The sequence below is a fragment of the Pseudochaenichthys georgianus genome, chromosome 19 (assembly GCF_902827115.2).
Source record: "Pseudochaenichthys georgianus chromosome 19, fPseGeo1.2, whole genome shotgun sequence".
NCBI lineage: Eukaryota > Metazoa > Chordata > Actinopteri > Perciformes > Channichthyidae > Pseudochaenichthys > Pseudochaenichthys georgianus.
Window position 1 is genome coordinate 15,578,203 of NC_047521.1, and position 25,757 is coordinate 15,603,959.

Genomic DNA, 25,757 nt, shown 5'->3' on the forward strand with positions numbered 1-25,757 from the left:
CCACATCTGACAGTATTTTCCCAGGTGCTGTCTGTCTCCTAGATCTGTTAAGTGTCAGGCACAACAAAGGTGTCACAGATTTCGTTTTCCTTCTCAATTTATGTCCAATGTAATATCTGTAAAGACCCTTAAATGCAGGCATCCAATCCAGATTGATGTCCTGCTTTAGATCAGACCGATTACTGCTGGGCTGACAGACATTTAAAAACAGCCAATTCTGTAAATGTTTCTGTAAATAACCCGCTGCATGTCTGAGTTAATTTGTTTGGATGTACGTGTCACTGCAGATGCGTCAGGGTGCATTCTTGGTGAACACTGCGCGGGGGGGCCTAGTGGATGAGAAGGCTCTGGCCCAGGCGTTAAAGGAGGGGAGGATACGTGGAGCCGCCTTGGACGTACATGAGACGGAGCCCTTCTCGTAAGTCTACACACACACACACACACACACACACACACACACACACACACACTAATCAGACAGGTGAATTCTTTACTTTTAGAGACGGATAAAGGAAAAGAAAGCAACACATTACACACAGCTGAAGAGACAGAGAGGCAGACAGAAACAATGGCAGACTTATGAAGAGTTGAAGACCTCTCATACTCTGTGAAATGCTCTTTCATGGCCTTGAATGTAATGGGATTCAGAGAGCTTCCTTTATTCCCGTCAGACGAAACTTAATACAGCTCAAAGTGCAGGGAGATGCTTGAGTGCAACGAAGAGTTTGTCCTTTAAGTTCGTACATGCTTCACAGTGCTTAAACTCTCTGAAATGTGAGCCTCACTGAGGGGGATTGTACGCTTTACCCCCCCCCAAATCTCCTCCTGCTGTCCCGTCACTACACTGCCGCTTCAATCTCCATTTCTATTTCCTCACCGGAGGGCAAACAGCTTGACACGCCTCCCAGTTTTCCACCGTTCTAAGAACCATGTTCCCAGTCTCGGGGGGGGGGGGGGTGGGCTGGTGTCGATGTTGTGTTCACGCATCAGGGGCAGTCAGGCGGCTTGTTTCTGGCCGGCTGATCTGCTGACTGGCTGCTGGAGGAAGACTGAAACGCAGCCCGATGAAGCTGGAACTCATGCTCCGCTGACCCAATATGTCAACAGGGGGGAGTTTCATAACTTCGGCTCTGATTCAGAGCGCCACGAGGCGTTACCCAGAACCAGCCGAGGTTAGAGGGGGAGGTGGAGCTGATCAGTGCACAGTGCCACATGACAGGGGGGAGAGAAAGTTTGGAATAGAGTGTGGTAGTGTGTGAATAAAAGGAGCTGACATTTTCTCCCATTGGCCATCCAGTCACCCAAATTATAAACAAGCATTTCATGTTAAAATAACAATTTGGAATGAGTAGACGCACATGAATGGGTGTTCTGATTGCCCCAATTATGAATAATGTCTGCCATAATTGGCATCCTCATACATTGCAAAAATACAAAGAAATGCCCGTGGACATATTTAATAACACACATATTAAGTGATGGAGCTCATGTTCTATATAACAGCGTCTGCATTGTCAGTGCTAAACTGCTGTCATTTATTCCAGAGAGCTTTTATTTTCCCACTTTCTATTCCTCACATTTTTATGACAATCATTTGAGCTTTTAAAACTAAATGGTCCCCTAGACACTTTATAAGGAAACAGTGAAAGGATGTCATATTCATGCCACACCTGTATCGCGTTGCAAATTACATTTACTCCCCCCATTCATCTTTTGAAGCATCTATGAATATGCAAATCCTGTTTGTTCATGTTTTTCTGTCTGCAGTGAAGCTCATACAACTCAAATCACTTTCAAATATAATACACTGCAGTTTGCCTTATATACTCGTTGTCCTAAGTGTTTTAATTTGTTTAGCTTTTAAGGTTATTTGTATAGTTACATTTAACTTTGTTTTTCAATGCTAAATTGTTTCTTAAAAATACTTGTTTTTTATTATCCTTATATATTTCCTTTTTTTACCTACTTTGAAACTTATTTTTTTAGTTTATGTTCGCACCACCAGATACCAAATAAGCAAATTCCTTGTATGTGTTAACATACCTGGAAATAAACGTGATTCTGATAAAGTAACAACAATCCAACAGAAATGCAGGAACTGGACATTGTTTGTTGTATTCGTCATCATTTTAAATTACAAAAAAATGACATGTCTTGGTTGCATTCGCTCTCAATTCCTAAGTAGTTTTTTGAATTGTTCTCCTTTTTTCTTCCCCCGTGTGTTGCAGTTTTTCTCAGGGCTCCCTGAAAGACGCCCCCAACCTGATCTGCACGCCGCACACAGCGTGGTACAGCGAGCAGGCGTCTCTGGAGATGAGGGAGGCCGCGGCCACCGAGATCCGGAGAGCCGTCACCGGTACGTTTCAAAATCTGCTTTTGCCCATTCTCAACATCTGACAAAACCAGCAATAAAACCCCTTCTTCCACTGCTTCATAATCAGGCCCACTACCCCCCCCCCCCCCCCCCTACTCTGTGACCGGTTGCACGTCCTTCTTTCCCAGATGTCACATTTCCACTTCAATAGGCCCCGGGCAGCCTTTATTAAATCTGGACCTCTTAATAGATGTCATCATTAGCTCCCCGACGCAGAACAGAGCCCAGCGGAAAAACATCCACATCGTTAAATGATCTTAATTTCCATTTGTGTATCCAAGCCTGATATGTTTGTCAGTCTGAACTCATTAACACTTCACTGTAGGAAGTCTGTTAGTGTGTGATTGATGCTTTTAACTGTGTGTGTGTGTGTGTGTGTGTGTGTGTGTGTGTGTGTGTGTGTGTGTGTGTGTGTGTGTGTGTGTGTGTGTGTGTGTGTGTGTGTGTGTGTGTGTGTGTGTGTGTGTGTGTGTGTGTGTGTGTGTGTGTGTGTGTGTGTGTGTGTGTGTGTGTGTGTGTGTGTGTGTGTGTGTGTGTGTGTGTGTGTGTGTGTGTGTGTGTGTGTGTGTGTGTGTGTGTGTGTGTGTGTGTGTGTGTGTGTGTGTGTGTGTTCTTATGACAGGCCGTATCCCCGACAGCTTAAGAAACTGCGTCAACAAGGAGTTCTTTGTCACCACGGCACCCTGGGCCGTTATGGATCAGCCGGGCGTTCACCCTGAGCTCAACGGCGCCGCCTACAGGTAGGGACTGGAGGGGTCTGACAGATACACCCCCTTTTTATTTAATGCTATTTTAATTCTATTTTGAGATGTTTAAATGCTAGTATTGTTTATATTCTACTCTCTCATTTATACTATTGTGCAATGCCTTGTTTTGTGTTTTTTATGCTGCTGCAACGCAAACATTTCCCAATTTGGGATCAATAATGTACCTCTTATCTTATTTATCTGATCTTATTTCAGAGACAAACTGCTACTATCCTTTAGTTGTGTTTTTATACCTCAGTACATTTTATATGATGTTTAAGTATTCTGTACCCATGTAGGTGATTTATTTTAGCGTATTCATTCATTATTTGGGTCAAAAACAAAGGGTATTGTGATAAAGTGCACAGAATGAGGTAATTAATGATAGATTAGTGATAAAAGGAGTTGTAATTGCTATTTATGTCCCAATTACTTTTATTTGAATGCTAACTTAATGAGAAATTCCTAAAAAAAAAACTTGTATATTCCCCTATATTTACTGTTTTATAATCTATTTCCTTATATTGGACTGGTCAAGTTATTAACAAGTTATTAATGAAGCCCTGCAGTAGTTGGTAGTGCCCCCCCCCCCCGCCCTGCTAACTGTCCCCTGTAGGAGTAGAAAGGTCTTTCTTTGCCCACCTGCCGGCTCTTCCTGATCTCAGCATGTCCGCCTCCATGTGCTTCTTTTCACGCAGCCAAGTGAACCAAACTGTTTCGGGCATAACAGCCGGTGTCCCCCAAGACAAAATTATTGCCTAGATCAGGAGCAGGTAAATACAACCGTCCGGGGCCACAGCCTCAGTCTGGAGGTCCCGGATAAGACCCTCTCTGATCTGATGTGTGTTCCTTCTAGAATCCCCCAGTACTCACCTGTTTGACTGACTCAGTAGAGATGGATGGCAGAGGAAGCTTTGAGTGTGCAGGAAGCATGACAGAGCTATTCAGGGACAGTTTCATGGAGTCATGCTTCCTGCTTCTTATGGGTTGGATTTCACTTCTCACAACTCTATTGTGTGTTTCCCCTCCTGTTTGGTTGAGTGGTTATTGTACGGAGCCCCCCGGGGGTCAGGGTGGGATTGTATTTCTCAGTTATTCTGCATTACTTTGCAATAGGTTAAGGAGGATAAGATAAGAAGCTATAAACTCACGCTAGTCTTCCTGCCACAGTGGTACAGAAGTGAGCCTAATGCTGCACAGACACAAACATTATACTATACATTATAAGAAAAAGATTAGGCTTGTTCTATGGGTCAGAAGGAATGGTAACTGTACTGTGAGGTCCTACCATGAACCTTCTGGGGCTCCATATTATGAGGATTTGCCTTCAAGTTTCCTTACAGAATTTTTAACATAATGGCTCTTTTCCATCAAAAAAGTCCCAGGAACTAAAATCACTTCGTGTCCTACGACATACCATATACGCTGAGGTTTTTTCTGATATTTTCTAAATTCTAATTTTTTTTGACGTACTATATGATGTCGTATTTCTGAATTTCTGACATACAACAATATGATTTTTTTTTCTTCAAAATACTATAATAAGACATTTTTTTCACATACTATAATATGATTTTTCTTTTTGAAAAACTATAGGCTTTTTCAGATATTTTCGACATACTATGTCGTTTCTCTAATATTTTTGGCTATGACCTTTTTTTTACGACATACTAAAGTTTGTCTTTTTATGACATGTAATGCTTTACATTTTATTTACGACATATATTACAATTACTTTTCTGCGACTCCCTATACCATGACTTTTTATTAAACATTTGTAATCCTTTTCCTAAACCAACTAAAAGTAAAACCACCTGAAACGCAGCATAACACTTCTTACATGTTTCCTGTGTAGTTTCCTTTGGTGAAAAAGAGCCAGTATTGTGTGTATTGTATTGTGTGAGGTTTACTCAGAGAATCCTTCACGAAGTATGGGCTATTCCCCCTGTGAGTCCTTCCTCCCCCCTCTTGGATTCACATATTTTTTGCGACACTAACCTCTCACCTTGCCCCCCCCGCAGATACCCGCCGGGCGTAGTTGGAGTGGCTCCGGGTGGCATGCCAGGGGCGTTAGAGGGCATGGTGCCGGGGGGGGTGCCCATCGCCCACTCCCTGCCCTCCGGTACACACCCCTCCCAGGCCCCGTCGCCCAACCAGCCCTCCAAACACGGCGAGACCAGAGAGCACCTCACCGAGCAATAGCAGCAGAAGGGTTCCAACAACCAATCACAACGCAACCGACCAACTGGGACCAAGAGACAGTGAAACGACACACATGGCTGCCTGTTAAACCAGCCAGCAACTGGGAACAAAGGAAGTGTTCCGGGGAATTTGTACTTTTAACGTTTTAGTTTTTACTCTCTGTCTCTTGGGGTTCAGTACCGACTTTACTCTTCGATGATGATGGGTTTTTTCGTTGTTTTTTTTTCTTCGGGACATGCCTATGATTGTGGACACAGAGTCCAGTGTTTTTAGCGCTCCGACTGAGACTCTGTCCCCGCCCCGTCTCCACCTCAGAGCTCATGGGAAACGTAGGCCCTCATCTCAACACAATCAAGAGAAAAAACTCTGGCATCATGTGCTACTGGACCTTAACCCCCTCCCTCCCTTCCCAACCGCCCCCTGATCCTCCCCACCTCTCCGACCCTCCTTATGTAACTAATGTGTTGTTTAGGCCTCTCATTATGCCTCAGAAGAATTATTTTGTTCTTTCAATCTTCAGTGTGAATGACTAAAAATGGATTAATGACTATATATATTTATCATTCGTCAAACAAAAGGACACGATTTAGTAATCAAGAGTGGGTTTTAACCCTTTCCTGGCAATAAGACACATGACAGCTGCTGCAGGTACAAGATGTCACCACTGGAGGGCACTTCTACACAGCGTGAGGGATTTCTGCGCACCCGTTAGCAGTTACACTAAACAAACATTCACTGTACATTTGAATGTAGCTGAGTTTTGAGATTACATGGGTTTAGAGGAGCTGCCAGCTAAGTATTTCACTTTTGTCTTTAGTTTAGAGTCAGTGTGACTCTGATGAAGGACTTTTTTTTTTATATATATCATAAAAAAAGACTCAAGTTTGGCGTGACTGACTGCATCCGATTCTTCTGCTGAATGGACGGATATTACAGATCGGCATCGGTGCACAGATGAGACCATGCTCCCTTCTTTGAGCACATTTCACACTGAAGACAGGAAAGGGTTAAAGCAAACTTCATTTCTTAATGACTCAGGAAAACACTTTTTTGCTGATATTGTTTATTCCCAGAATTTTGTCTTTGAGAAAAAAAAAAGATGAGACTAAATCTGTTTAGTCTGGATATCCCTCTCCCTCCCCTCTCCATTGTGGTATTTTTATATACAAGGCGCATCCCTGGTTTTGGTGTTAAAGAGTTTTGAAGAGTCCTGTTAGATTTGTATTGCCTAGTTAAATGTTCCTATAACCATAGTCCTATGTGATCCACCCCCCCCCCCCCCCCCTTCCCTCCTTATATTTTCTTTGTTCTATTGAAGGCCAGGTTCTTTGGGGCGTCCTCTCTGTAAGAGCAATAGCAGAAACTCCTACTTAGTGTCCCAACAATAGCAAGAGGCAGCCAGCAGTATGTTTTTGTTTTTAGTGTGAGTATTTGTATTTGTTTCTTGTACAAGGTGAACATTTAGCATTCAGTGCAGTTCAAATAAAAGATGATTCTGAGAACCAGCCGTCTGTACCAGAATGATTTTGAACACTTTGTCCTGTATACTTAAGAAAATATCCTGATAATGTGTTCCTTTAACAAACTCTTACAAGATGTGTTATCCTTTGTCACAGGGGGGCACCAAAATAAGTCCCAATAACAAAGAAATGCAGCAAGAGACACCATCCGGATGATTAAATTAAAAACAACAAAGGGTTGGGTCTCACGGGTAAAATGTAATCTTTTATAACTACCTACATTTGAGTCCTTTTGTTTATTAAAAGCTCACTGTAGTTCCGGTAACTATCGTTGTTTACTGAGAAATAACATTTTCTGGAAGCTTTCGGCTTCTTTCATTAATTTGGGCTATATTTAGACATAAAAACATGTCCATCCATCAGGGTATGTTTGAGTTATTTCAGTTAGAGGCAAAAAGAAACCAACAAGGGCAAAAAAGAGGATGCAAGTGAGTCAAATTTAATATGAACGCACTCTATAGAAAGAGGCAGAGTGTTTGGTTTTCTTTTCCCCACCGGCATCACCACCACCAACTCTAACATGACAAAGAGCTACTAAATCACACGTAAAAATGTCAGTAAACTTGTACTTCCTTCCCCCCCCCCCTCACAGAATGTAGGTTTTCATCTGTGCAAAATAAAATACTTCAAGACTGAACGGATCAAACGGAACACGGATAAAACAGAAAAAGGTATCGCCTCCGCACGCTTAATCTCCTAAACAAATAAATATATCCAAAAATATCAGAAGGGGTTTGCAGAGGGATCAGAAGAAAGAAAAACAGGTGCTCTTTAAACCTTAACATACACAGCCATCAGCATCCTCTCCGTTGAAGCAACAGGCAGTTCTGTAAATGAAATGTCTCTTCTAGTGCAGCTTCAGGATTTCCTTAAATACAGTTTCTATATGTCTTAGTATTTCTGTCAGGTGTGATTAGAACTTAATTAACAAATAAGGAGAAATCTTAAAGGCAAACTAAGTGGACTTGATGTGCTTTCATAGGAGCTGTAATCACGGTGCTGGTATCTCTTCTTCTTTTGTTTTCCACCACGGAGCTCACACATCACATGCATTATTACAAGTTCAAGATTTACATGTTGGAGAAAGAAAGAAAAAAACAGATAGTAAGGTAGGAACTCTCCCAGAGCCTACAGTGTCCAGTCTCAGATTAAAGAGCTGTGTTCCTCCTCGTCTTCGTCCTCCTCTTCCTCTCCGTCGGATAGGGAGGCACAGGGGCGGATCTGGCGGTATCTGTCCAGCCACTTCTCCACCATCTGGGTGACCAGAGGGTGGTTACGCCGGCGAGAGCTCTTCTGCATGGCGGCCAGCATCCCTCCTTCTGTCACGCAGCAGTCCAGCCACTCCCTCAGCAGCTTCTCCTGCTGCTCCTCGTTGCCCATCTGAGGCACACACACAGAAACACACACAGTTCATTTGTTAGGACATGTTTAAACTGGTGATCACAGTCAGGCTTTACAAACCCAAACTTCACTGAGGGCTGGGAAAGATTTGTGGTAACCTGAAACCATAAACTGTACATAATGCTTATTGTTTTTATACTTATTTCTGTTTTTGAAAGCAACTTTTATTCATAAATGCGCAATCTTTTGTTAAAGGAGCCCATTGGTTTAAAAGGGGTTTCACTCAGATTTGATATCCACAACTATGTTTTGTTTTCTGCCGGATTAAAACACTGACTGCAGCCATTTACAGAAAACAAATCAGCACCTATTCATGCTTTCATTAACATGTGTAGTATCTGTTCAAAGGTTCCTATACTATGTACTGTGACCTAAGATTTTCATCGTCATAACTACACTGTAGCTATGTACGTATGACCAATAAAAGCCTTGAACCTTGAATATACTTTTAAAATAGTAGAACACCAAATGATTTTGTGGTAGAAAATACACATTAGGATTGCATATAATACACATTCACATCAGTCCCTACCTCTTGAGCAGACAGGAAGTGGACGTGCAGCAGCTTCCTCTCGCTGTCCACCAGCGGCAGCAGCGTTACCGTGACGTCGTCGTCTGTGTTGAGGTTGGCGCCCGCACCGCGATTGTCGTAGCCGTCGTTCTCCATGGCCACCAGGGCCGAGAAGTGGCCCCGTGTGTATCCCAGGGCGATGGGGCTCTTCCAGCAGAAGCTCTGCTCCCATAGCAGAGGCAGATACACACCTACACACACACAGCAGGTATCTAAACAGTGGATCAGCTGGGAGCTCTCTGTGACTGTGTGGATGTCAGAGTTCATCTGACCCGAGATCAGAAGAGGCTGCGCTTCATCTGGAAACAACCGGGGCATTGAGAGCAGGGAGCCGCTGTGTGCTGGTGCTCAGCCTCTGCTGCTCAGAACACACACTACACAATGTTCAATGTGGACTAGAGCAAACCACAGTCACTCCGGTTGTTCTCTGGTTAGCATGAGCAGTCAGGTTGCACATTTAAATCTACCTTTCTGATTAAAGAGAGGTTCTTTTATTTATTCAAAATGAAAAGCAGCACAACAGACAGACTGAGGTAGAAATGTTGCGTGTTACGCAGCGACTCAGCACCCCAGCTGTGCTTCCTTTAACAAACAGCTCCAGTTTGTGCTGCTGCCCTGCTGTAGGTGTGTCTTTATTAAAACAGTCAGTACACCGAGTAACCCCATGTAACCTCAAGGTAATACTACAAATCAAATAGAAATATTGGTGACCTTTAGAGGTATCCTGCTCTTGCCTTCTCTCCACTATAACAAAAGGTCGCTCAAATTTCATTTGTGGAGCTGGTAGAAGTGAAAAATCTAATTGTGGTCCGTTGTCATGGTTATGTCGTTATCATTGTTTCATTAGCAGAAGTGGTTTCAATGAAAACTCTTTGTGAACAGAACATTCAAAACCACACTGCCTGCAGGGCTAGACGTCACAACTAGTTCAAAGATAAAACCGGTGCCCATGCTTTAAAGCAGTAATGTCAAAGATTTGCATTAAATAAATGTCTGTTGAACATTTGCATTATTAGAAAGTAGGTGTTACTGTTCAGATCTCAGGGAAGTGAGATGCACACCGCCAATGAGCACTTATTTCCATAGGTGTCACCAGAAAGTGGAAAGAAACAGTGACAAACATTTATTTGAAACTCTCACCTTGAAAGCGAGTGTATCCTAACGTTTCCCCACGGAAACTTTTGTAGTATTTCACTCCGTAGACTATGATGGGTCGGCGAAGAATGTGTGCAAGAACAAAGATGTGGGTCTGCTCCAGGCTGGCCCCGGGCTGAGGGGGGGGGGGGGGGGAAGAGACACAAAAAAACGTTTTACACATCATCGAGTAGCTGTCGTCATAGTGACTTCCCTCAATCACACATTTAGCAGAAATCCAGGTGCTGAGCCGGCCGAGTCCTCTGTGATCACATTTCAAAACAGAGTGCTGCACTCTGAGAACACGCAGCGCTGCAGCACATTTGCATGCCCCCCCCCCTCCCTCTCTCTCTCTTATCTCTGAGTTGTATAAGCAGAAAGCCCACTGCTTTTAAATGTAGTCATCCACAATGATGGGATGGATATACAAATCTTCTGGATCTGATCTCAGATTATCACATGGTGGATTTGCAGTGTTTGTTTGTACTGCCGGTGGAGTGGCTCTCTCTAAATGCCTCTAATCCCAAGGTCACATGATGGGAGGAGTGCCGACTCAGCAGCCTGACAGCTGTCCGTCGCTCTACAGCTCCATCTCAGGGCATCTGTAATAATTGCTGATGTCCTCCCTGTCATTCCCAGAAGATCCACCTTCCTACTGTGTCTGCCGTTCAGTGTCATTGACTTTACTGTCATTCAAATGAATGAGCAACACTTAGACAGACGGTGCTGATACACAGAGAGAAGGCTGCTAGCCTTTTGTGCATTCACTCAGAAGTGATTGTGTTTCAAATGGAGAGTCTGTGCAGTGACAACATGGCATCCATATTAAGACGTTTTACCTCAGAATGTTGATACAAATAATTAATAAGCAAGGGTATGTAGATCATAGTATGTTTGAAACAAAACTCAACTTGGTAATATTTAAAAGAAGGTTGAACCTCTCCTCCATTTTAGGTCATAAAAAACATGTTTGGGGCGCTTGCAAATTACAGTGAAAGGACACAGGTTCAAAAGGGTATATTAATATTCTTTAGAAAACTAAAATAATGCAGGGTTTTTAAAGGAAAGGAAGGCCTTAAACATGTGTGACAGGTCAGAGGAATTCACACATTGTCATTTGGTGAAATGTAAAGCAACTCGTTGGTCATTAAGCTGCCATTAGCCTGTGAGAGCGCTTCCATCTCCTCACACATTTCTAAGAAGCTCAGAGCCTCTTACAGTCCGACCACAGCACACTGGGAGGATTGATAGTGAGGCGGAGGAAGTGAGTAACGGAGAGGAACCCCGTAATTACCTGGCTGGCCAGAGACAGGATGAACGCCCAGTCCTCCTGCCACTGCTCCTCTCTCAGGGAGAAATGCAGACCGAAACTCTGCGAGTACCACGACTCCCACTCCTTCCAGCGCGTGTAGAACCTAAAAACATTGACATGACAATATTTTCAACGTTCATTCTAATCAAAAATATTTATCCCACTACAGTATCTCAACAAGAATGTACGACAGGAAGTGGATAACAAACATTCCTGACACAGTATGGCATATCACATCAAATACCTGGATTTAAATGCCTTGAGTAAAATACACTTTTTAGTAGTAAAAGGAAAACTAGTTGAACATAAGAGCAAAAACCTCAGTTTACATAGTGAGTAATCAAACCTGTCCTGAGGAAATGCTTGTACCCTGAGCCTCTGACCACTAAACTGCCACCAAGGCTTCAAAGGGTCACTGGCTGCAGCAACAAGGACAACATTTTGCACATTTTAGGCCGTGCATCCACATGTCCTTGATCTAACGAAACAAAATATAACTTCAGCATATACGATACTGAAAGAAAAACCACAAAACAAGGCAGAAATCTGTCACTACATTGTGATATTTGGTGTTTAAAATGTTTTTATTTGTCTTTATTCAAATGCAACCTTTTGTCAATGGGATGGTCTTGTTATATGCTAAACTGCACATTTCTTTAATAATTAAGTCTTAACTACCTTTTAGTTTTAATACCAATTACACACATTCTTTTGGGGGAGATATGTGTGTCAAATTGAAGTATTTTTCATAATTGTGGAAGCAGTTTATTCAGATTACCCAGAGCCCATGTATCCAATTGCTCTAGAAATCAACAACACTTTGGATATGTGGCATGTTGCTTAATAAAAAACGGTGTTTTAGATCATAACATGTTTCTTGGATTGTATGACTATAGGCTCTGTGTGGGTCAGAGGGTCTCACCAGTGGGAGCAGTCGTGCAGGCTGTCATGGAGGGTCTTGCGGAGGACAGAGTCCTTGTCGTAGATCCCCCAGGTGGCCTGCAAGACCGAGTCCAGCAGACAGTCCCCGGCCGTGCGGTTCCACAGGGCGTACAGACGACTGTCCAGCCGGGTGCCCAGCTCCAGAGACCAGTTGATGACAGGAGACTCCTCCTCCAGCTCTACAGACACAAGGGGGGGGGGGGTCCATAAAGCCATGTTCCAGACAGTTGTGTGTGGAAATGTCTCCAATAGAGAAAGAGGAGGAGGATTTCCAAGTATAAACTTTAAAGATATTTTCCTCAGCTGACAAATGAACAAACAAGACTGGGTTCATGCAAAAGGGGGGTAATCTGTTAACAAAGACTCGGCGTGGGGGCACAGATCCTACGCTGAGTGTCTTATATAAGCATCTGCTGCAGCTGGTTGTTACAGAAACTAATTGTGCGATGCATAACTCATCATTCTCTTTCCTCCTGAAACATTTCTAAAAACACCCATACTGATTCCTCAGCTATGTTCTGCGTAACAACCAGAAACTCTCATGAGTAACCCAGTTTGGGAAATAGGTCACAGGACTCCTCTGAACTTCAGCACACACACATGTTTGTTTAAAGCATTCACACACAGTGGTGCAGTGCTGGGAGTGAGTCATTGCTTAAGTGTGAGGGAGGGAGAGCAGTTAGCTCCATTAGCATTATTGGAGAGGGGATATAAGATGAGCTGGTCGGGGAAGCAGGTACTAAACACATGGAATTGAACTTAAATCTTTGGTACCTTTCTGCACATCTCGATCCAAAACCTCATCAAACAGCTTCTCCTGGACAGCAGGCGGCAAGTCTTCTATATCTGGAAGACAAAAGGAGGAGATATCATGTTTTAATGCTCATTATAACTGTAATGGTAAAATACCCAATATTAGCGGTGTGTGTGTCTGCTCAAGGACAATTTAAGGTAAAACCTAATAGAGGTGTGATACATAATAACCTAATAAAAGTAAATGTAACAACTACTACAGTGCAACAAAACAGGAAGATTAAATGTGGTCTCTTAAACATAAGATCTCTAGCATCTAAAGCAATATTGGTAAATGATTTAATATCAGATTATAATATTAATATATGCTGTCTCACTGAAACTTGGTTGAGACATGAAGAATATGTCAGCATAAATGAGGCCACTCCACCCAGCCATATCAACACTCATATTGCCCGAGGCATGGGCCGAGGAGGTGGAGTTGTAGCAATCTTTGACTCAAGTTTACTTATCAATACTAAACCAAAATTAAATTATACCTCCTTTGAAAGTCTCGTTTTTAGTCTTACGCATCCGACCTGGAAAACTTTGCAGCCAATCTTATTTGTTACAGTGTACCGTGCACCAGGTCCTTATTCAGAATTCTTATCAGAATTCTCTGAGTTTTTATCAACTTTGGTACTTAAAACAGATAAAGTAATTATCTTAGGTGACTTTAATATTCATGTTGACGATGATAAAAATAGCCTTACTGTTGCATTTAACTCTATATTAGATTCCGTTGGTTTCTGTCAGAGTGTAAATAAACCAACCCACTGCTATAGTCACACTCTCGACCTTGTTCTGACTTATGGTATTGAAATTGAGCAACTATTAGTCGAACCGCATAATCCTGCTTTATCCGACCATTTCTTAGTAACTTTTGAAGTACTGTTACTAGACTACAAAGCATTAGTCAAAATCTCCTGCAGCAGAAACCTATCTGTTAGTGCTATAGCCAAATTTAAGGAAGAGATTCCACCAATACTTAACTCGATAGCATGTCTGCATGTAGGGGAGGAAACTTATACAAAATGTACACCACCTCAAATTGATCATGTTGTTGATAGTGCTACAGATGCGCTGAGAATAAAATTAGACTCCGTTTCTTCTTTGAAAAAGAAGAAAATAAAACAACATAGATTAGCTCCATGGCATAATGCCGAAACCCGCAAAATAAAGCAAAAGTCGAGACAACTTGAAAGGATATGGCGTTCCACTAAATTTGAAGAATCTCGTTTAATTTGGCATATTACTCTCAATGAATATAAGAAAGCACTGCGTAAAGCGAGAGCAGCTTACTACTCTTCATTAATAGATGAGAATAAGAATAATGCAAGATTTCTGTTCAGCACTGTAGCCAGGCTGACAGAGAGCCACAGCTCGATTGAGCCTTCTATTCCCATAGCACTCAGTAGTAATGATTTTATGTGCTTTTTTAACGATAAAATTGTTACTCTTAGAAACAAAATTAATGACCTCTTGCCTTTGACCAGTATAGTGTTATCAACAGCTCCCGGAAACGTAAGTTCTAATATTACACTAGATAGAAAACTAGAATGCTTTTCAGCCATAAACCTTGAACAATTAAATTCAATGATTCTCTCTTCTAAACCATCAACGTGTATGTTAGACCCAATTCCAACTAAGCTGTTGAAGGAAGTTTTTCCATTAATTAGCACTTCTTTATTAAATATTATGAATATGTCTTTATTATCAGGCTATGTTCCACAATCATTCAAAGTATCAGTGATAAAACCGCTTCTTAAAAAGCACAACCTCGATCCAGAGGTTTTAGCCAATTATAGACCTATTTCTAATCTTCCGTTACTCTCAAAAATTCTTGAGAAAGCAGTCGCAAAACAGTTGTGTGATTACTTAAAAAACAATGCTTTATTTGAAGATTTTCAGTCTGGCTTTAGAACACATCATAGCACAGAGACAGCTCTGGTTAAAGTCACAAATGACATTCTAATAGCCTCTGACAAGGGACTTGTCTCTATTCTTGTTTTGCTCGATCTCAGTGCTGCATTTGATACAATCGATCATTATATCTTATTGCAAAGACTAGCGCACTTAGTTGGCATACAGGGAACTGCTTTAGGCTGGTTTAGGTCCTATCTATCTGAACGCTCTCAGTTTGTACGTGTCAATGATGAATCTTCCACGCAAACCAAAGTTAGCCATGGAGTGCCACAGGGCTCAGTGCTCGGACCTATTTTGTTCACATTATATATGCTTCCGTTAGGCAATATTATAAGGAATCATTCTGTAAATTTTCATTGTAATGCGGATGATACTCAACTATATTTATCAATCAAGCCTGATGAAATTAATCATCTAAATAAAATTCAATGACCTTAAACTTTTTGATGTTAAACACGACCAAAACTGAAGTTATTGTACTTGGCCCGAAGAATCTACGAAACAAATTATCTAAAGATATACTAACTATGGATGGCATTAATTTGGCCTCCAGTGAGACTGTAAGGAATCTTGGTGTTATATTTGATCAGGATTTATCCTTTAACAGCCACATAAAATCAATTTCAAGGACCGCCTACTTCCATCTACGTAACATTGCAAAAATCAGGCATATCTTGTCTCAAGACGATGCAGAGAAACTAGTCCATGCATTTGTTAATTCAAGGCTGGATTATTGTAACTCTTTATTATCAGGGTGTACCAAGAAGTCAGTCAAGTCGCTTCAGCTGATTCAAAATGCTGCAGCTCGTGTACTAACCAGAGTTAGGAAAAGGGACCACATTACTCCTGTTCTGGCTGCCTTACACTGGCTCCCTATAGAACACAGGATAGAATTTAAAATTCTTCTTCTCGTCTACAAAGCCCTTAATGGGCAGGTGCCATCTTACCTTAAAGAACTCATTATACCCTACTGTCCTACTAGGGCATTGCGTTACAAGAATGCAGGGTTTTTGGTTGTTCCTAGAGTCTCTAAAAGTACAATGGGAGCCAGAGCCTTTTCTTATCAAGCTCCACATTTGTGGAATCAGCTTCCAGTTTGTGTTCGGGCGGCAGACACCCTATCCGTTTTTAAGAGTGCGCTTAAGACCATCCTTTTTGCTAAAGCTTATAGGGCTGATTAGATTCAGCCCCTAGCTTTGCTGATATAGGCTTAGTTTGTCGGGGGACATCTTATTTCTTCCTTCTCTCCGTCTATACCTGTGTACTCTCATGTTCCAATTAACCCAGCTTCTCCAAATTTCTTTCTTTTTGGTGTATATATATATATATATATACTATATATATATATAGATCCGGAGTCATGGATGATCCTGCGGTCCTGTGTCCTGCATCGCGAGCCCTGGATCTTGAGTCGTGGCTGTGGTCCTGGATCATAGGTCCTGGATGGATATCCTCGTGGATTCATCTTCCTATTATACACACATGCATTTCCAAACATTTGGACTACCTATGTTGCAAATGTATTATCTTTTCCATTTACACACGGCATCTATTGCACGCCTGTCCATCCTGGGAGAGGGATCCCTCCTCTGTTGCTCTCCCTGAGGTTTCTCCCATTTTTCCCTTTAAAACTGTGGGTTTTCTTCGGAAATGTTTCCTTGTACGATGTGAGGGTCTAAGGACAGAGGGTGTCGTATTGTCATACTGATATTTTGTACAAACTGTGAAGTCCACTGAGACAAATGTAACATTTGTGATATTGGGCTATAAAAATAAACATTGATTGATTGATAATGGTGTGCTGCACTGAGGGCAACACAATCGCTACAGTAATGACACACAGAGGGGATGTTCTCTGCGATTCCATTCAATGACTGACATTTTGTCAATAGCACACTGTAAACACAGGCTCTGTACAGCATGTTGTGTTTGTGTGTCTATTGAACTGTGCACACACAAAGCCAGAACACTAGTGGCTATTCTCCGGCTCAATAGTGAATGGCAGTGGCTTTGTTAGGGGGGGGGGGGGGGGGGGGAGACAGAGACAGAGGGTGAGGAAGAGCGCCCTGCAGCTGGCCTCTGGCCAAATTCAGCCTGCAAAGAAATAGTTGGCATTAACATGAAAACAAAATGTGAATCTATCAGTGAAGCCTGCATAATCTCTCATCCCAGAGGCAGCGCAGAATCAGAATACAACTGGACACTCTGAAAGCAAAGTGCATGTCATTTCAGTGAAGACGTCACGCCACGGGGACACTGAGCTGCTGTCCCCCCGGCAACGCTGCACAACAAGGACGGACGTTATTCATCTCAAATCTCGTGAAAGGGAAGTCACACACTGAAGATTTACGATGCATGGAATTTAAACAAAACAACTTCTTTAATTGTATATCCTTGCAAGCAAAAGTATGTGCTAAGTGTTGAATGTCAATCTTCCTCTAAGGGTTTGATGTTGTTCATTTGAGGTGTTTATTGAGGCTACAAGAAACTGTCAGTGGGAGCAAAGGAAGCCAAATGATTCTAGGTTAAACAGATAAAGGGTTGAACACATGCAAGAAAGACCAAAAGCAGAGTGATTTGCTCCTCAGGATGTGGGGGGTACCTGCAGGCAGGGTGAAGGTGACGGGGTCAGTGAGGAAGTAGCAGGCAAAGTCTCCTTTGCGTTGATGTAGTGAGGCAGCGATCTCCCTGCGGATCTGCTCCGTCAGCTCGGGACACACCATGGACGGGATGCACTTTGCCGCCTGCTGGTTCACCTGCAGGACACACACAGATCCATTTGAAGTTACAGGTACATATACAGTAACTGAAGCTTGATCACACTTGAAAATTAGGGATGTTTTGGAACTTTTGAAAAACAAAAAGGACATTAAATATATCCTTGCATGTTTTCATGTATTAAGGATGATCAGTGTAGACAACTACTGACAGGACCTTCTTAAGAAATTATAAAATGCAATACATGTTGTATACATTTGTTATTTTGAGAAAAATATTCTGCCACACAGTGCGGAGGCCATCTTTCTTTGTTGACCTCAGTGACTTGTGTCACAGTGGAGCCTCTGGTCCCGTCTAATCGCTGCGTGCCCTCCTTCAGACCGCTCTGTGGCAGCACCGCAGCCTGTGGCAGCACCGCAGCCGGTGGCAGCACCGCAGCCGGTGGCAGCACCAGCACCGCAGCCAGCAGTAGCACCAGCCAGGCTAATCCTCCACCTAATCCTTAAAGTGCACTTCTGCTGTAATTAAAGGCATTACAGGCTGCTGCTTTAGATCATCTATTCTGGCACAGAACAATTATTGACTGGTGAAGTTGAGGAGGAGAATAATTGCTTTAAAACTACAGAAACACTCAGGACTTTTAAAATTAAATAACACACTTCACTGAATGACTGCAAAGAATATTCTTAGAGATGTCCCGATCCTATCACGTGATCGGGAATCGGAGCCAATCACGTGATTTTCAAAAAATCGGGGATCGGGATTTTTTTTTTTTTTTTTATAATTATTTTTTTTTATTTAATGTTACAAAACAAAAATTACCATGTTCACATGTTAAAGTCATCCTGAGGACTTAGTTTTGGTTTAAAATTACACAACATCATGTATGTGTTGCTTTCTTTGGGCTTGTTTTCATAGACCTGGTTGCTTATTTCTCTGAAATCTGGCAACAGAGTGGGCGCAGTGTCTAATAGTAGCAGCAAGCTAACGAGAGGCTACGTTCAGCTGGTGACTCGGGAGTCGGGACAGAGAAAATGTCAGGAGTTTGGAAGTATTATAAAATTGAAAGCGAAGGCAGTGTAACAGCCAGATGCAATGTTTGCAAGGCAGAGGTTCCGCGTGGTGGAAAGAACAGAGCTACGTTCAACACGACCAATCTAATACGCTACCTGAGAAACAAACACCAACAACAACACGGCGAGTACACAGCGGCCACTCAGGTAACGGCACTGAAACAACCGACACTTTCAGAGACTTTCAAAAGGAAAGAGAAACTGCCCCAGAACAGAGAAAAAGCCAACACAATAACAGCCAAGATAGCTGAATTCATCGCGTTGGATGACCAGCCGTTATCCGTTACCTTTGTTTTCTCTTAATGCATTGCATAAAGATCGGATCGGGAAAAATCGGTATCGGCAGATTGTTAAAATCAAATGATCGGAATCGGATCGGGAGCAAAAAAAGGTGATCGGGACATCCCTAAATATTCTTATTAAAAAGAGTCAATAACCTTCGGAGGAGGAGGAGGAGGAGGAGGAGGAGGAGGAGGAGGAGGAGGGGAGCATATCAAATCTGATTCTGCTGCTGATTCCACTGCATGGTGTCATACATATGTGTAAAGATGGTTTAATAAAGTGATCACCTGCTCAAATAGGATGACTTAGCTTTAAAGAGGACATATTATGCAAATGTTCCAGCTCATATTTGTATTTTGTGCTTCAAATGTGACTTGTCATGTCTTCATGCTTTAATGTTCAAAAAGTGCTTTATTTTGCTCATACTGCCTGTGCTGCATCACTTCTTTTCACCCTCAGAATGTGGGATGTTTTGCCTTTGCAGACCATTTACATGCACACAAACCTACATAACAGGAAAGGAACAACCCCCGAAAGCATAAAAGGGCCTCTTTAACCTCCGTGTGGTGGCGAAGACAAACAGCTCTGGCTTACCTCTGTGAGCAGGATGGCGAGCATGTCCTGCCTCTGGAAGCGGATGGCCAGATGCACCAGCGTGAAGCCCACATCAAAGGCAGAGGAGCGGTTGAGGAGCTGCACCTCGTCTGCAGTGAGCTGCCGGGCGATGTCTCCGCCTGACGACTTGTAGGCTTCTATGGCTGCCAGGTCTCCCTCCACCACGCCTGCAGCAGGGGGAGGAAGGAAGGTCAGAAAATAGGATGTAGAAAAGGATCAGTGCAGTTGCTTTTCCAGGAGTTTGTACACAGGCTATTGAAGTTGGAGGGGATACACATAGGGTTGGAAACTTTTTTCTAAATGGAAGGTTGGCTCTTCATAGGGAACTTAAATATAGTTGGGGAAAGTACATTTTAGCATAATCTTCACTAAAACAAACAGATGCCATTCAAGTACACTTGAATATCCATGCCATAGCACACTGCTTACTGCATTGCTATTGAGACCACACCCCCTACAGGCACTGTGCATTCCTCCATCACATGTACAGAGGATTTCTTGAAGTCATATTTAACTCAACATTCATGTTTTTGTTCTTCAATTAAACAAATGATTGTTCAATAAAATAATAAAAACTTGTTCTGTTCTACTTACAAATAAATCAGTTGAAATGTCATAATGGATGTTTTCTTATGACAAAACAAAATGTGTATATTATTTATGCTTGGATATGATACAATTCGATTACATTACCCTCAATTCCCAGTTAGTTCCCATTATTCCCATGGAAAGTTTCCAAAATGGAATATTTCCAACAGTCCCCAGCTTAACTTCCCAGAAATGTTCCGCCCCTTTGCAACCCTAGACACACACCTACATTGTTTACAATCTAAGATTAAGGCAGAAGGAACAGTGCCGTTCAGAATAACAATTTATCCAAAGGCCTGTGCACTCAGTTGCTTAAAGTCAACTTGAAATGTAAACGTAGTTAAACAGTTCTGTACATTTCAAACTAAACATAACCTTTGTAAAGGTAGTATTCATGATGGTGTGTACCTAAGAAATTACCCTCTGAGTGTATGCAAATCTTCCATGAGAAAAATAGTCTTACTTCACTTATCAAACACAACTGTAAAATGAATGTTGAAAGACAGGAATCCTTTTGAAACCAGCACTATTCATGTTAATGGTTCGACTGGCTTTTGGAGCAGTTCCAACTCTGTGCCCTTGCTTGTAATAGAAACAATATGTAACAGACAGCTCGTCATGTTGAATGAAAGAGCTGCAGAAACATCCATCAACCTGTGCCAAGTTCTGCCAACACATCATAGTCACAAGCAATTCATATGAAAATCAAGCAGGATTAGCATCACAAACTCAACTCCAAGAGATTTAAATGCTCAAATATGTCATGGTTAACAGCTCTCCACATTTCAGGTGACCTCTAGATGTAGCCACTTGCTGACCCGGTGTGAGAGCAGTCAGGCTACGACACAGCAGAGCAGCAGTGTAGCTTATGAAGCAGAGCTATCAGAGAGCTGTGTCAAACAGAGGACAGTCTGTGCAGATTACCCCCCCCCCCCCCCCTCTGGACGTAGCAGTCTCAACATCTGTTGTGAGTGAAATGAGCAGCAGCGAGGTAATTCTAACAAACTGCCTTATGGGAGGCTGGTGTCGCAGGGAGAGGATCGTTACCTCGAGAGAACCGGCACCTGGAACGTCTCGTCCCTTTACTTTAAGAACACTGATCCATAAATGGATGGTGAACGCTTTTGGCTGCAGAATAACAACTGGGATGATGAGGAAGAGCCTACAAAATAAAAGTTATACAATATATTAACCGGTTTTCCTGTGTATAAAGAAAGTAAACAAAATGCACATTACATGGGCTTGGTTTAGGTTAGTGTTGTCCCGTGTGTAGTGTACCAATGCCACATTGCATATGTTGAGCATTCCCTCTATGAAATGCCAACATGACGTGCACTTGAATGTGTTGTTGATCTGTGCCGTCTCAAATTGCAAAAAAACACCATGATGAGTGCTTTGTGATGCATGTCATAGCCCTCATTTTCTTTTTGTATTTATTAAATAGCCCTATATTGTCCAATTCAATAATAACCAAAAAAGAAAATGTCAGAATGTGACAACACACAAATAATAATAATAATCTTTTTGTGCCAATTAAATAGATAGTAATGTCCCAAATGTGCAGTTTGGTTAACAACTCAGACCACTTGCATTCAGTAAAATAGATGAAATACTTAAGCCGGTATTTGCATCTTTAAGAGTACGAGCTCTCTGAGGTTCCCTGGACTTACAGAATGCGTGGCTTTTTGAAGACTTGTCCTCTGCGTTCTTTTTTTACATGAATGTCTCTTAAATTAAGCGCCAGAGTATACTATTAAGATTAGCACATAATGTGTTCTTTAACATAAATTGTGTGGAATTGGGACATATTCTAAAAACCTTAACATCAACCCATTATGCCGGGATCAGTCTATGCACGTCTCCAAACCGCCTAAACAGCCAGAAATGGGGCATCCTGAACACCAGGGGTGACAATCTGGACAGATGTCAATGCACAAATCCATATCATCATTTTAGACATCACGTAAACTGTACATGTCATAATGAGCAACATCATATTGTAAGAATATCATGTTTAAAAAGTTACATATTATCAGGCCGGTTAATTTGTAAACAAAAAGGACATTTTAAAAACAGGCTGCTTCCTTTTGTGGGACAGTGGAATCAATGGGATCATCCGATTTTGGCCCAAATACAGAGCTCTGGATAAACATTAACCTAGAAACAGTCAAGCGAGGAGAAATCCAGTTTGGCGAGCAGAGGAAGTGCTTGGCTTTGCCATAATGTGCTGCACGACTCCACCACTTCCTCCAGTGACAAACACTTTGAAGGGCCCAACTGTAGAAAAGTCAGCTGACATGGTATGATTACAGAGGCACGGTAGTATTTAGAATGAAATCAAGAGCTTGAAATGTGAGGTAGATGCACGACAATGGTGGAAGAACAAAAAGGTGTTGAGTTTCCTATTCCACAACAACCAGCAGGAAAGGGCAATTGGTGCAAAGGTCATGAGGACATGATCATGTGCTGCCTTCATGCTTTTTTTTGTTGTTGACAGCTGTTCATGTCTTGTGGAGGCTATTTATGCCTCCTAGGGCCTCGGCTCAGCACATAAGCGCCACTGTGTACAGGGCCAGGAGAGTCTCTGGTCCACGGCGACACTCTCCCCGCGCTGCCCAGACGGCCCATTCATCCCCACCGGCTGCACAGCACTCACACATCCTCTCACTTTCTCAAAGACACTCTCAGTGGCAGAACAAGGGCGGAGAGGGGTCCAGCGATGAGTTGGATTGAATTACTACAAGCCTTTTAGCTTCACATCCTCACACCGCTGACTCGGCATAATTTCTTCTCTGTTTATGATAAGTATCCTTCCACTACGGCGGATATTATTCACCTGAAGAGCACTACCTTGTGAAATGAAACACTTCTCCTCATAGGGCTTGTGGATGCACGCATTTAGAACAAATTCCTGTTGTACTCTAATATTTGGAGGCCAAACAGTGACATGTTGACATTCAACAATGACTGAGTGCAACCCTCGCCTGCAGGGTGAGCTGCCACATGCACTGTGATGAAATAGAACATTTTGCAATTTTAACTAAAATGGTTGCCTCTGACTGGAGCATCCCGCTCAGTCATCATTAAGCATGAATTATGGAAGAAAACTAAAGGTTGGTGGGACAATGCACATTTTTTCCCCTTGAATGACTTGTCCCAGTAAGACCTTTCAGGTGAGCCACTGAGGGACAAAGGGTGTAGAGTTGTGAAAAATGCCATCACATTCCAAGAAACAAAAGGTTATCTGTTTAAAATGCTAGAATAAATATATATTGTGAGAAGCTGCAATAAGATGCTTGGTTTTTCCGTTAATTAATCAATTCATTATCAAAGTTGCTGTTATTCATGTTGTAAGTAAACTCACCAGCGCATGCATTGAGGAAAAGCCAGTCTGTTTTCCTCATTCGGTTTCTAATCTGCTTTAGCTTCTTGAAGTCAACCTCCTGCTCGTCTCTGCTGCTCATGGCTCCAGCTGCAAGCTCTATCCTCTGGAAGTCCATTTTGACATTGTCTTCCCTCTTGGGCATCGGAGGGGACCTCCTTTGGCCCTGGCCCCCACTGCAGCTGCCCCTCCACCGAGCCCTGTCCTGGATATTGATCATAGGTGTTGGATCTGCAGACTCGCCCAGCTCTATGGCTTCCTGGTTGTTGGGCTTGGGGCTGTCACACACCACACACTTTGCAGTAGTGGGCCAGTTCTGGTAAGTGCAAGCTGTACATATCCAGTGCTGCTGATGAGTGTTGAGTCTGTTTCTGTCATTGTATTCCTCACAGGGATCCACAGGGGAGTGCAGAGCGGGACGACAGCCTGCATTGGAGCCTGAAGTCTGGGGGGTCTCTGTGGGGCTGCTGGTCCTCGCCCGCTGACACAGGCACTGTGTGCAGCGGAGCGCTCGGGGCCAGTTCAGGTAGGTGCACATCTGGCAGGACCACTTGTTGGCAATCTCAGCCATCCCGGCTGTCCTGACTCTCGGCCGAGCGCTGGAGTCAGGACATATGAGGAGGTGGCTACCACTCTCAGTTCTGGGAGGGTCCCATCCTGGACTAGGGTCCAGATCAGGCGTGTTCTTGTAAGGCTCCTCTGTGATGATGTGACCCCTTGACTTATGTGCACGGCACATGGTGCATTTGGCTGCAGATGGCCAGTTTTCATATGTGCAGTAGTCACAGGCCCACTTTATCTTCTGTTCTGTCATTGTTGATCACTTCGGATGGTTAAACTGAGGTGATAAATAAACGTAGTTAAATGTCAGGCATGAACTAAATCTTTTTGAATAATCTTGAAGGTCAACAAATGTGATTTTGCGTTTATGACACATAAAACAAAAGGACATTGCATGGAGTTCTCTCGAGTATATCCCAGCAGATTATAAACTAACTAACATCTGTTTGGGTATCTTCAATGACAATCGAGATTGTTGAGTGATTGAAATTGAATTAAAATAACCTGGCCGGCTGTTAATTATCAGTAACAGTACGTAGCATGCTAACAGCCTGTGTTTGTTTCCCATGACGGGTGGCTTTATGGCGTGAACATGTAGTATGTTACACTGTTGCTAGCTGGCGAGCTAACCACCTAGCTCACATAGTTACCGTGTATTTTAACAGTTAATGGACATTTTCTAGAAAGAAGAATCATACAACATGCTATAGTCTGGTATATTGTATGAAAAATATGTGAGAGTCTTACCGTTTCGCAGCTGCGCCTGTTTCTGAAGTACTGAAACTGAAAACCACAACAAACCCTATGTACAGTCCCCCTCCTCCAGCTCTATCAAACCTTTCCCAAACCGAGTTATTTCGACCTCTTCGGTGTCTCACATGTTTATCTTTATAGACACATTAACCTCTCTCAGAATAAACCCCACGTTGGCAAAGCCTCTGTACTCCTTGAATCATGGTATAAATATGCGACACTCCATGGTTTACATAGCCTCCGTGTTATTTAATGGCGTCGACAGCGAGACAAATGAGTAGCTGAGCCAAAATAAACGCTTGCCTGCTTCGTCACCAATCATCTGGCTCAGCGCTCAATGCGATTGGATGAAAAGAAAGTACTGTGTTGCCTTCATGACATTTCGGAAATATGAAAACCTCCTGTACATAAACGTACGAACACTTATGGAAGGTTCAAACAAACTGGGAAATGTGTTTGACTGGCAGAATTATTTACTATTTTGGTTAAACTATTTCTAAAGATTTCCCCTTTCTGTTTTTTTATTTTAATATGAGGCACAACATTTGTATATTATATAATGTTTTTTTTTTTAAAACACTCGAATAATTCCCATTATATTTAACCAGAGCCGTATAATAGTATAATTCTATTATACGGCTCTGTATTTAACAAAACAAATGTAAAATAAACGAATTTAGTAGTCTAAAACCCGGCCTAAAGCATACAAATTCATATAAATCCATACAGTGGATGCGGGAAGAAATGTAAGGATTTTATCATTTGAACTTTGAACGATGTCAAAATTATGTAAGTCCTTTTCATGAAATTATTTTGTACACAATACAAATATATTACATAACTTATATAATAACATTTGTCTATT

The 25,757-nt window shown here is 42.3% G+C and overlaps 2 protein-coding genes across 5 annotated transcripts in view; one reads left to right on the forward strand and one right to left on the reverse strand.

The window, feature by feature from the left end:
* Nucleotides 1-6,824, forward strand: part of ctbp2l (C-terminal binding protein 2, like) — a 59,610-nt gene extending 52,786 nt beyond the window's left edge. For all 4 annotated transcript variants that reach the window (XM_034107876.2, XM_034107874.2, XM_034107873.2 and 1 more), the window contains exons 6-9: nt 288-418; nt 2,229-2,356; nt 2,997-3,114; nt 5,142-6,824. In XM_034107876.2, coding sequence (XP_033963767.1) covers nt 288-418; nt 2,229-2,356; nt 2,997-3,114; nt 5,142-5,322 — 558 coding nt within the window. In that variant the 3' untranslated portion in view covers nt 5,323-6,824. The remainder of the gene's footprint in view (nt 1-287; nt 419-2,228; nt 2,357-2,996; nt 3,115-5,141) is intronic.
* A 436-nt stretch (nt 6,825-7,260) lies between these two features.
* Nucleotides 7,261-25,222, reverse strand: LOC117465035 (ubiquitin thioesterase ZRANB1-like). The gene is made up of 10 exons (XM_034107878.2): nt 24,887-25,222; nt 23,561-24,416; nt 19,588-19,775; nt 17,523-17,676; nt 12,977-13,048; nt 12,183-12,381; nt 11,243-11,363; nt 9,955-10,084; nt 8,776-9,005; nt 7,261-8,222 (listed from the first exon to the last, which is right to left on the reverse strand). Exons 2-10 carry the CDS (start codon nt 24,390-24,392, stop codon nt 7,986-7,988), a joined length of 2,163 nt encoding a protein of 720 aa, XP_033963769.1. The 5' UTR covers nt 24,393-24,416; nt 24,887-25,222; the 3' UTR covers nt 7,261-7,985.
* Nucleotides 25,223-25,757: the final 535 nt, after the last annotated feature.